General features: G+C 55.4%; 1 protein-coding gene across 1 annotated transcript in view; it reads right to left on the reverse strand.

Annotated features, from left to right (window-relative positions):
* The window catches only part of PDHX (pyruvate dehydrogenase complex component X), a 41,978-nt gene extending 29,681 nt beyond the window's left edge, over positions 1 to 12,297 (reverse strand). Inside the window, exon 1 of the mRNA XM_054161413.1 lies at positions 12,134 to 12,297. Within this exon, the coding sequence (XP_054017388.1) occupies positions 12,134 to 12,275 (142 nt within the window). The 5' untranslated portion in view covers positions 12,276 to 12,297. The remainder of the gene's footprint in view (positions 1 to 12,133) is intronic.
* Between the last annotated feature and the right edge of the window lie 278 nt (positions 12,298 to 12,575).

Raw genomic sequence — 12,575 nt, forward strand, 5'->3', positions numbered from 1 at the left:
AGGAGAGGAGAGGAGAGGAGAGGAGAGGAGAGACCAGACCAGACCAGACCAGGTTGGAAGAGACCTTCAAGATCATGGTGTCCAACCTATCACCCAGCACCACCCAATCAACTAACCCATGGCACCAAGCACCCCATCAAGTCTCCTCCTGAACTCCTCCAGTGATGGTGACTCCACCACCTCCCCAGGCAGCACATCCCAATGGGCAATCACTCTCTCTGGGTAGAACTTCTTCCTAACCTCCAGCCTAAACCTCCCCTGGTGCAGCCTGAGACTGTGTCCTCTTGTTCTGGTGCTGGCTGCCTGGGAGAAGAGACCAACCTCTGCCTGGCTACAACCTCCCTTAAGGAAGAAACAGCCTGGAATTGTGCCAGAGGAGGTTCAGGTTGGACATCACAAGAAGCTTCTTCACTGAAGGTGTCTCAAAGCCTGGCACAGGCTGCCCAGGGAGGTGGCTGAATCCCTACCCTGGAGGCACTTCAAGGAGGCAGAGCTGTGGTGCTCAGGGCCATGGCTTAGCAGCAGCCTGGGTGGAGTGAGGGAATGGTTGGACTGGATGGTCTGAAAGGGCTTTTTCAGCCCAGCCCCACTCTATGGCTCTACCATCTCTAGGCTGCCCTTTCCAGAAGCATTTCCAAATGCTTATCCTGGAGAGGAGACTGAGGGGAGAGAAGGCAGTGACACTGCAGGGCAGCACGCTGGGTGCCAGCCAAGCAGGATTCTTCTGAGGACAGGGCTCACACCACAGCACACTGCTCAGCTTCCCAGCACATCACACCTCCTGCCATCTGAATCAGCAGCAATCTGACACACCTCTGGTCACACAAGAGGCAGCACCTTGCTGAAATCTGCAGGGCAGTTACATAGAATACATAGAATACAATACATAGAATAAACCAGGTTGGAAGAGACCTTCAAGATCATGGTGTCCAACCTATCATCCAACACCACCCAAACAACTAACCCATGGCACCAAGCACCCCATCAAGTCTTCTCCTGAAAACCTCCAGTGATGGTGACTCCACCACCTCCCCAGGCAGCCCATTCCAATGGGCAATCACTCTCTCTGTGTAGAACTTCTTCCTAACATCCAGCCTGAACCTCCCCTGGTGCAGCCTGAGACTGTGTCCTCTTGTTCTGCTGCTGGCTGCCTGGGAGAAGAGACCAACATCCATCTGTCTACAGCCTCCCTTCAGGGAGTTGGAGAGAGCAATGAGGTCACCCCTGAGCTTCCTCTTCTCCAGGCTAAGCAACCCCAGCTCCCTCAGCCTCTCCTCACAGGGCTGTGCTCTAAGCCCCTCACCAACTTCGTTGCCCTTCTCTGGACACCTTCCAGCAGCTCAACCTCCTTCCTAAACTGAGGGGCCCAGAACTGGACACAGGACTCAAGGTGTGGCCTAACCAGTGCAGTGTCCAGGGGCAGAATGACCTCCCTGCTCCTGCTGGCCACACTGTTCCTGATGCAGGCCAGGATGCCATTGGCCCTCTTGGCTGCCTGGGCACACTGCAGGCTCATGTTCAGCCTACCACCAACCAGCACCCCCAGGTCCCTCTCTGCCTGGCTGCTCTCAGCCACTCTGCCCCCAGCCTGTAGCTCTGCATGGGGTTGTTGTGGCCAATGTGCAGCCCCTGGCACTTGGATGTGTTCAATCTCCTGCCCTTGGCCTCTGCCCATCTGCCCAGCCTGTCGAGGTCCCTCTGCAGAGCCTCTCTGCCCTCCAGCAGATCAACTCCTGCCCCCAGCTTGGTGTTGTCAGTAAATTTACTGATGCTGGACTCCATGCCCTCCTCCAGATCATCAATGAAGATATTGAACAGGCTGGGGCCCAGCACTGATCCCTGGGGCACACCACTGGTGCCTGGCTGCCAGCTGGCTGTGGCACCATTCACCACCACTCTCTGGGCTCAGCCTCCAGCCAGTTCCTAACCCAATGCAGTGTGCTCCCATCCAAGCCAGGGGCTGACAGCTTGGCCAGGAGTTTGCTGTGGGGGATGGTGTCAAAGGCCTTGCTGAGGTCCAGGCAGACTCCATCCACAGCCTGCCCCACATCCACCAGGCAGTCACCTGATCATAGAAGGAGCTCAGGTTGGTCAGGCAGGACCTGCCCTTCCTAAACCCATGCTGGCTGGGCCTGAGCCCTTGGCCATCCTGCAAGTGCTGTGTGACTGCACTCAGGATGCCCTGTTCCATAACCTTGCCTGGCACTGAGGTCAGGCTGACAGGCCTGGAATTCCCTGGCTCATCCAACCTGCCCTGCTTGTGGATGGGCACCACGCTGGCAGCTTCCAGTCCTCTGGGAGCTCTCCAGTGAGCCAGGAGTGCTGGAAAAATCTGAAAAAATGCTGAAAAAAGTTCCAAGCTCAAAGAGCAAATACTACCTACAAAGATGTATTCCAGGGGAGTTTTGTCCAGCACCTGACTGAATTGTGAGGCTCTTCAATTATGGTACTGCAGCTGTCTTCAAGCAGAGCACAGAGCAGATGTCTCAGCCTGGACTGGGATCTAGGACTGGCCCAACCTAGGTGCAGGGCTTTGCACTAAAGACAAGACCTTTGCAGGTGGTGGATAACAAAGTTTACCACAGCCTAGAAGCCTCAGGGGTCAGTGCTGGGACCAGCATTGTTCAATCTACTCATCAACAACCTGGCTGAGGGCACAGAGAGCACTGGCAGCAAGTTTGCTGAGCACACAAAACTGGGAGCAGCAGCTGGCAGCCCCTCAGGCTGTGCTGCCCCTCAGCCAGACTTAGGCTGAGAGCTGGGCAGGGAGAAGTGGAATGAAATCCAACAAGGCAAAGGGCAGAGTCTTGCACCTGGGAAAGAACAACCCCTGGAGCAGGATAGGCTGGGGACTGAGCTGCTGGAGAGCAGTGAAGGGGAAAAGGACCTGGTGGACAAGAGGATGCCCAAGAGCCAGAAATGAGCCCTTGTGGCCATGGAGGCAAAGTGCATCCTGGGCTGGGGCTGTGGTAAATAGGTCCAGAGAGGCTCTCCTGTCCCTGTGCTCTGCCCTGCTGAGGCCACATCTGGAATATTGTGTCCAGTTCTGGGCCCTTCAGCTCAAGAAGGACCTCAGGGAACTGCTTGAGAGAGTCCAGCACAGAGGCACAAAGCTGCTGAAGGCAGTGGAACATCTCCCTGGGAGGAGAGCCTCAGGGAGCTGAGGGCTCTTGAGCTTGAAGAGGAGGAGACTAAGGGGTGACCTCCTTGCTGTTGCTGAAGCTGTGCAGGCTGAGTGACCAGAGGCTGGAGCCAGGCTCTGCTGGGGGATGCCCAATGCCAGCACAAGGGGCACTGGGTGAGAGTTGAGGCAGAGGAAGTGCCATGGAAACAGAAGGAAAAGTTTTGTCACTGTGAGGGTGACAGAGGCCTGGAGCAGGCTGCCCAGGGGGGCTGTGGAGTCTCCCTCTCTGGAGATATTGAAAACCCACCTGGTGATGCTACTCTGGCAGGGGGGCTGGACTGGATGAGCATTCCAACCCCTGACACTCTGTGATCCTACTGCAAAACAAACCCCTGTACCAACAGGACACCTTCTCTGTGCCCATTTCATTCAGAAGAGACCTCTGGCTCTAAGAGTCCTCTGTCCAATACTGGGCCCCTCAGTTTAAGAAGGACATTGAGAGACTTGAAGGTGTTCAGAGAAGGGCAACAAGGCTGGGGAGAGGCCTTGAGCACAGCCCTGTGAGGAGAGGCTGAGGGAGCTGGGGTTGCTTAGCCTGCAGAAGAGGAGGCTCAGGGGAGACCTCATTGCCCTCTACAACTACCTGAAGGGAGGTTGTAGCCAGGTGGGGGTTGGTCTCTTCTCCCAGGCAGGCAACCAGCACCAGAACAAGAGAACACAGTCTCAAGCTGTGCCAGGGGAGGTTGAGGCTGAAGGTGAGGAGAAAGTTCTTCACAGAGAGAGTTGTTAGCCATTGGGATGTGCTGCCCAGGGAGGTGGTGGAGTCACTACCCATGGAGGTGTTCAGGAGGGGATTGGATGTGGCACTTGGTGCCATGGTCTAGTCATGAGGTCTGTGGTGACAGGTTGGACTCGATGATCTTTGAGGTCTCTTCCAACCTTGGTGATGCTGTGAAGAGCCCATGGGCTGGCCCTGCAGGCACATCTGGCACCACAACCCCTGGTGTCACAGGTATTTTGCATTCCAGCATTCACTGGAAGGTGACCACACTGCTTAAACTACAGAATCATCTGCAGATGGAAACAAAGAAACCCAGAACTGAGCCTGCCAGCTTAATAGGAAAAGAAAACCTCAGCCTGCTCCCAGTTGCTAAGCAAATGGAATGGAGTGGAATGGAATGGAATGGAATGGAATGGAATGGAATGGAATGGAATGGAATGGAATGGAATGGAATGGAATGGAATGGAATGGAATGGAATGGAATGGAGTGGAGTGGAGTGGAGTGGAGTGGAGTGGAGTGGAGTGGAGTGGAATGGACCAGGTTGGAAAAGACCTTCAAGATCATCAAGTCCAACCTATCACCCAACACCATCTGATCAACTCAACCATGGCACCAAGGGCCTCAGCCAGGCTCTTCCTAAACACCTCCAGGGATGGGGACTCCACCACCTCCCTGGGCAGTGGACAATCTCTCCTCATGGGAAGAACTTTTTCCTCACCTCCAGCCTAAACCTCCCCTGGCACAGCTTGAGACTGCGTCCTCTTGTTCTGCTGCTGGGTGCCTGGGAGAAGAGACCAACCCCCACCTGGCTACAACCTCCCTTCAGGGAGTTGTAGAGAGCAAGGTGGTCTCCCCTGAGCCTCCTCTTCTCCAGGCTAAGCAACCCCAGCTCCCTCAGCCTCTCCTCCCAGGGCTGTGCTCCAGACCCCTCCCCAGCTTTGTTGCCCTTCTCTGGACACCTTCCAGCAGCTCAACCTCTTTCCTGACCTGAGGAGCCCAGAACTGGACACAGGACTCAAGGTGTGGCCTAACCAGTGCTGAGCACAGGGCACAATGACCTCCCTGCTCCTGCTGGCCACACTCTTCCTGATGCAGGCCAGGATGCCATTGGCCATCTTAGGCCTAACCAGGCCTCAGAGGTCATGAGGTACCCCCACCCCAACAGGGAGCATCTCCCACAGGAGCAGAGAAGAAAGAAAGGGGAAGAGAAAGAATCTGCAGCTGGATTTATAGGGCACAGGGTATTGTGGGTATGAAATACACAGCTCCCTGTGCCCAGCTCCTGGGCTGGAGCCTCGGGACACCGGAGGTGTAACTGCTGGGGCAGCCACAGCAGGCAGCCAGCCTGAACTGCCACATTCCCTTGGCACAGAGCTCCCCCTCCCCCTCCTCCTTCCCCTCCCTGACTGAGCTGAACTGAGCAGAATGAAAGGATGTGCTAACAGCTCCAGCATGTATCCCAGCAAGGCACCAGGAATAGACTTGATTTGGCAATGCTGGGGCACTGCTGTGGTGGGTTGAAGCTTCCCCCCCAGCATTACCTGTGCCAGACCAACTCAGGCAGAAGCAACTGAAGCTGTATTTACAGGCAAGAGCTACACTCTGCACTGGGATGCAGTGAATGTGTACAACACAGCCAGGAGGCACAATATGATACAGGTATCTACAATTAATAAGCAGCACAAGGAACCCCCTGGCCAAGGAGCAGGGGAAGCTACTGGCTTCCCCCTCCCTGCCTCCAACCCCTTACCCCCCTGTGCAAAGGGGACAAGAGAAAGGAGCAGAGAAGTTAAGACTTAGCCAAGGGCAGCCAAAAGCAGGTGATCCCTCCTGAGAGAAGCAAAACAGCCAGAGATCAGAAGAGGAGAGAAAAGGGAAGGATTGTTATGGTACAGCTCCTCTTATTCTATGATCTCAAAGGTCTTTCCAACCTGGTTAATCCTATCCTATCCTATCCTATCCTATCCTATCCTATCCTATCCTATCCTATCCTATCCTATCCTATCCTATCCTACCCTACCCTACCCTAACCTACCCTACCCTACCCTATCCTACCCTACCCTACCCTACCCTAGATGTTCACCCACTGAATTTGTTCAGAACAATCTTTTCCTTTTCACACCCCATAGTGATTTGTTTATCTTTTTCTGCTTTTCTGCTCAAAATCTGTAACTGAATGGCAAAGGCAGAGCCTAAACCCACCACAACTGATGGGGAAAGCAAAAACCCCAAACCCCACACAAATCAATTTGTAATTGCACTCAGCTGTGTTCAGCAAACTCCTTGAAGAGCTTCCCAGAGAGCACTCTTGGCTTGGAGTCTGCCAAGTACTTCCCTAGCTCCAAAACCCAAGCCCCTTCTCTCCCTGCATTGAAATAGTGTGGCCAGCAGGAGCAGGGAGGTCATTGTGCCCTGTGCTCAGCACTGCTCAGGCCACACCTTGAGTCCTGTGTCCAGTTCTGGGCTCCTCAGTTTAGGAAGGAGGTTGACTTGCTGGAAGGTGTCCAGAGAAGGGCAACAAAGTTGGTGAGGGGTTTGGAACACAGCCCTGTGAGGAGAGGCTGAGGGAGCTGGGGTTGCTTAGCCTGGAGAAGAGGAGGCTCAGGGGTGACCTTATTGCTCTCTACAGCTACCTGAAGGGAGGTTGTAGACAGATGGATGTTGGTCTCTTCTCCCAGGCAGCCAGCACCAGAACAAGAGGACACAGTCTCAGGCTGTGCTGGATGTCAGGAAAAAGTTCTACCCAGAGAGAGTGATTGCCCATTGGAATGGGCTGCCTGGGGAGGTGGTGGAGTCACCATCCCTGGAGGTGTTCAGGAGGAGACTTGCTGGGGTGCTTGGTGCCATGGGTTAGTTGTTTAGGTGGTGTTGGATTGGTTGATGGGTTGGACACCATGATCTTGAAGGTCTCTTCCAACCTGGTTTATTCTATGTATTCTATGTATCTCTGAAGGTCCCTTTTGAGCTCTCCTGTCCTGTGACACTGTGAACTAGTACCCATGCTGCTGCCCAGGAGTGCAGCCTGGGCAAGTGAAGCTGATTCCCCAACCCAGACACAGCTACAGTCAGCTCAGCTTCCTGATCTGGCCCCTGGTGCAGCAGTGTGAACAGATCAAGATCCAAAGTGGACAGTGGGACCTGGCACAGGATTTGGGCTAAAGCAGCTGTGGAACTACAATCCAAGAGGTTCTGCAAAGGAATGAAAGAGGGGCACTTCAGCTCCATTTCCTCCACTCCTTCCTCCCCAGCCTCACCTAGTCATTTAGGGCTCATGCATGGGGGTGTCCATGGCCACTGGACTGCAGCAGTGCTGCAGTTTAGAGCTTTGTTCAGATACACAAGAACACAGCTACAACCAGGGCCTCCTTTCAAAGCACTTCAGTGGCTTACCACACAGGGCCAAAAATCAGCCTTAAAACTTGCCTCTAAAAAGCAACACCAAAGGGACAGCCTGAAAGTCACCAGTTCCCTTCACCCACTAACTGCTACAGAGAAGTGCTAAGAAAGGAGCCCCTGCATCCCTGCAGGGTGCTTGCACAGGCCAGGCAGTCCTTACCAGCACCCCAGGAGGTGGCTTTCTCGTTATGGGTAAGTGAAAGGCGATGGCAGCTGACACAGGACCTCCAAGGGGAGCTCCTTGGCATTATGGAACAGAGAACCATGAGCACATGAAACCTGAAGCCCAGCCACCAGCCATTCATTTCACTGCTGTCAGGTGTTGCTGTGTTATTACAGATCAGCTGCTTGTGCCCCATCGAGGAGGGACAAGGAGCTGCTGGAGCAGGCTGGAGAACCTCTCCTATGGGGACAGGCTGAGAGAGCTGGGGCTGTTCAGCCTGGAAAGCAGAAGGCATCAGGAAGACCTTAAAGCAGTCTTCCAGTACCTGAAGGGGCTCCAGGAGAGCTGGGAAGGGATATTTGACAAGGGCTGAGAGTGACAGGCTGAGGGACAGTGGCTCCAAAGCCCCCTCCCAAGCTCTTGCATTTTTGGTATTGGAAGAAATGTCTTCTTACTTCCATCAGAGTGCAATGCAAACAACCCCAAACTGCAGCTTGGGTCCTCTTTGCTAGTTTGGGGTTTAATCTCTCAGGGTACCCTAAGCAGTGCAGACATCTCACATTAGCCCCAGAGTGTCAGCCATGAGCCAGCAGTCTGCAAGCCACTGGGCTGTGTTGCAGGGGGCACCCTCTCTGGAGGTCTCATTCCTCCTGTGGAGTGAATTGTGCTCACCCAAAGCTGGTCAATGAGCAGCATAGGAAACTACCTTAGGCAGCACCTGGGCTGGTTGTTTTGGGGGGGCTGTGGTGGGGATTTGGGGGCAATTTATCTGTGTATAAGACTCTGGGCAGACCTTGGAGCAGGCTTCCAGTACCTGAAGGGGCTCCAGGAGAGCTGGGAAGGGATACCTGACAAGGGCTGAGAGTGACAGGCTGAGGGACAATGGCTTTGAGCTGGGAGAGGGCAGACTGAGACTGGAGAGGAGGAAGAAATTCTTGACAGTGAGGGTAGGAAGACTCTGGCACAGGCTGCCCAGGGAGGCTGTGGCTGTCCCCTGCCTGGAGGTGTTCAGGGCCAGGTTGGATGAGGCCTTGAGCAAGCTGTGCTGGTGGAAGGTGTTCCTGCCCATGGCAAGGGGCTGGAACTCAATGACCTCAATGACCTTAATGCAAGTTTGCAGATGACACCAAGTTGGGAACAGATGTTAGTCAGTTAGAGGGTAGAAAGGCTCTGCAGAGGGACCTTGACCGACTGGACAGATGGGCAGAGTCCAATGGGATGGCATTTAATAAGTCCAAGTGCCGGGTGCTGCACTTTGGCCACGGCAACCCCATGCAGAGCTACAGGCTGGGGTCAGAGTGGCTGAGAGCTGCCAAACAGAGAGGGACCTGGGGGTGCTGATTGACAGCTGCCTAAACATGAGCCAGCAGTGTGCCCAGGTGGCCAAGAAGGCCAAGGGCATCCTGGCCTGTATTAGGAATAGTGTGGCCAGCAGGAGCAGGGAGGTCATTGTGCCCCTGGACTCTGCATTGGTTAGGCCACACCTTGAGTACTGTGTCCAGTTCTGGGCCCCTCAGTTTAAGAAGGACATCGAGACACTTGAAGGTGTCCAGAGAAGGGCAACAAGGCTGGGGAGAGGCCTTGAGCACAGCCCTGTTAGGAGAGGCTGAGGGAGCTGGGGTTGTTTAGCCTGGAGAAGAGAAGGATCAGGGGTGACCTGAAAGGTGGTTGTAGACAGGAAGGGGTTGCTCTCTTCTCCCAGGCAACCAGCACCAGAACAAGGGGACACAGTCTCAAGCTGTGCCAGGGGAGGTTTAGACTCGAGGTGAGGAAAAAGTTCTTCACCGAGCGAGTCGTTCGTCATTGGGATGTGCTGCCCAGGGAGGTGGTGGAGTCCCCATCCCTGGAGGTGTTCAAGGGGAGATTGGATGTGGCACTTGCTGACATGATCTAGTTGTGAGGTCTGTTGGAACAGGTTGGACTTGATGATCCTTGGGGTCTCTTCCAACCTTAGTTACTGTGATACTGTGATACTGTGATACTGTGACCTTCAAGTTCCCTTCCAATCCACCCCACTCCAGGGCTCTCTGAGTTAGCTGAACAAGGGACACACAGGCAGCAGCTGCTACTTTAAAGGAAACCTGCTGTGTGTCCAAGAGCATTTGCTCTGGGGGACACCAATGGAGTTGGAGCTGGGCACAGCATTCCTGCCTCCTGCCTCCTCCATGAGGACATTCAGTGCATGTTTGGGCTGTGTGTTAAACAGCCTAAAGAGCAGGGCTCTAGGAGCAGACCACTTGTGAGAGTTTAGGCTGTGCTTGTGGGGGGGGGGCTAAAGCATCACCCCACTACCCCACTGCCCCTCTCTGAGATCCCAGCAACCAGAATCCCACTGACAGTGACTTTTGTGCTCAAACCTGCTCAAGGTCCTTGCCCCTTCCTGACCTCCTTTGATACACAAGCAGCTCCAGCCTGGTCACACCAAAGAGCCTGCAATTAGCTGGAGAGGGATGCTCCAGAGAGCAGCTCCATACCGCCCTGAGCCAGGCTCCACAGTCAAGGAGAGAAGTAAAGATTCACTCCAAGCAGGCATCAACAGGAAGACTAAAAGAGTTTACACAAGAAGAGAAAGAAGTTGTCAGACCCTGAGCACAGGGACAGGGCTCAGTGTTGGCTTCAACCTCACTTAGCTACCTTTGCCAACACCTGTGCTGCAGCTGGAGCTGAAACGCTGAGCTCAAGAGCTGCAGCCACGTCAGCTCCAAAGCAGCAGCTGCTGAGCTCTGCTGCCCTGGGGAAGGATCTGGGGCTTCATGCTGGGATTTCTTGTCTTTTATTAACTTTTATTGATTGTATTTAAAGCAACTTCCCCAGCTCAGGGCAGTGCCACAGTCAGTGCCTGAGCAAATCAGAGAATTGGCTGGAAGGGACCTCAAGGCTCAGCCAACCCCCCTGCCATGGGCAGGGACACCTCACACCGCAGCAGGTTGCTCACAGCCACCTCCAGCCTGGCTGCAAACACCTCTAGGCAGGAGGCTTCCACCACCTCCCTGGGCAGCCTGTGCCAGGCTCTCATCAGAATACAAAATCAATCAGGTTGGGAAAGATCTTTGAAATCACCCAGCCCAACCTCTCACCCAGCACCATCTGATCAACTAAACCATGGCACCCAGTGCCTCAGCCAGGCTCTTCTTACACCCCTCCAGGTTTTGTTGCTGCCCCTCTTAGCTTGGCTGCATATTGAACACTCAATTATCTCCTGGTCACTGGACCCCAGACAGCCTCCAACCACCACAGCTCCCACCAGCCCTTCTCTGCTTGTAAAAAGGAGGTCAAGCAGAGCCTTGCCCCTGGTAGGCTCACGCAGCACCTGGGATAAGAAGCTGTCCTCCATGCACTCCAAGAGCCTCGTAGACTGCCTCCTCTCTGCTGTGTTGAGCTCCCAGCAGACATCAGACAGGTTCAAGTCACCCAGGAGAAGAAGGTCTGGTGATCTTGAGACAGCCTCTAGCTGCCTATAGAATAATTCACCAGCCTCTTCCTCCTGCTTGGGTGGTCTGTAACAGACTCCAACCAGGATGTCAGCCTTGTTGCCCTTCCCTCTAATTCTCACCCACAGGCACTCAACCTGATCATCCTTCATCTCTAGTTCCATGGTGTCCACAGCCCCCCTGATGTCCAGGGCCACCCCTTCTCCCTTGCCTGTCTCTCCTGAAGAGCCTGTAGCCATCAATTGCAGTGCTCCAGTCGTGTGAGTCGTCCCACCACGGCTCTGTGATGGCAACTACAGCATAACCTTCCTGCTACAGCAAGGCTTCCAGCTCCTCTTGTTGTTGCTGTGTGCATTAGTGTCCCTGCACAGCAGCTGGGCTGCTGGTTTCACCCAGCTCCAGCTTACCACCCCCAGACTCCTGCCTGGGGGGACTGGTTTCAGCCCCTTACCCCTTCAGCGCTGGGTCAAAGGTTGGACTGGATGAGCTTGGAGGTTTCTTCCCATCAGATGTTTCCTGAGACTCTAGGATAAAGGCTGATTCCATTTTTCTCTTTCCCCATACCCAAGAAAAAACCCCACCAAACCCCACCCCCCCAAAACCCAACCAAGAAACCAAACACAAAGCCAACCCCAAAACACAGCCTACAGCTCCCATGCCCTTCTCCACTTGAAACAGCACTTGCAGAGCAATGACAGCAAACGGTGAGATGGCCAAACACGGGGTAAAAGCAACCCCCAAAGCTTTAAGCAATGATCCCTACACCTAGAAAATACTCTTCCCCCGCCCCCCCCTTTCCCTACCCATAACAGAGGATTTACACATTGAAAGGCCGAACCTCTCGTCGGTGTGGTTTCCCCGCTAGACTCCAACTCCTCCCGTTTTCCCCCTCACCACCTTTTCCAGGCGTTTAAGAATTCCCACGAGTCCTCCCGCATTCCCCCCCTGCGGGCCAGGCTCTTCCTGACGTGCCCCGAGTTCACCTCCAGCCACCACACCACGCCGCAGCCTGCTGCCCTACCCGCTCCGCAGGGCCTCTCAGCCGCTGCCCAAGGGGGCATTGCTCCCCGGTGGCACCGAAGCTCCCGCACGGCGGCCCCCAGGCGGACGCCGCCTCGGCCGTACCGCCCAGCTGCGAGGCGCTGTCACCTCCGCACGGCGGGGGACACCGAGCCTCGGCAGGTCAACCGCACGGGCGCGCCCCGCCGAAGGGCGCAGGATCCGCTCCACCACTCACCCAGCAGCTCTGGGCTGCCGTGCAGACACCTCCAGCCTCCCCGCGCCGGGAAGCGCACGGCGGCGCCCAGCGCCGGCCGCCGTGCGAGCAGCAGCCTGGCCACCCCCTTGGCGCCGCCGCTCCACCACCAGGAAGCCGCCATCTTGCCTCTCGGCGCTGCCCTGCGCCCGCTGCGCCGGGGCTGCCCGGCTCACTGCCTGAGCACAAAAACAAAACCGCGCTGGCCACCCGCCGGCACCCCGCGCAGGGCAAGCGCTGCCCTTGCACCAGCCGTGGCTTCCCGGCTACCCACCCCCTCGGCTCTCACTGCTCCAGTCCCCACTGGTACAAGCATTCGTGCCCCAGCCCTACTCGCTCTACACCCCTCCCCGCCCCCCGCGAGGTACGCTCATATTTCTCTTCCAGCTACTGCCCCTGTCCTGCTTTTCCGACCCGAGGGGAG

Source organism: Dryobates pubescens, chromosome 5 (assembly GCF_014839835.1).
Source record: "Dryobates pubescens isolate bDryPub1 chromosome 5, bDryPub1.pri, whole genome shotgun sequence".
NCBI classification, from domain to species: Eukaryota; Metazoa; Chordata; class Aves; order Piciformes; family Picidae; genus Dryobates; species Dryobates pubescens.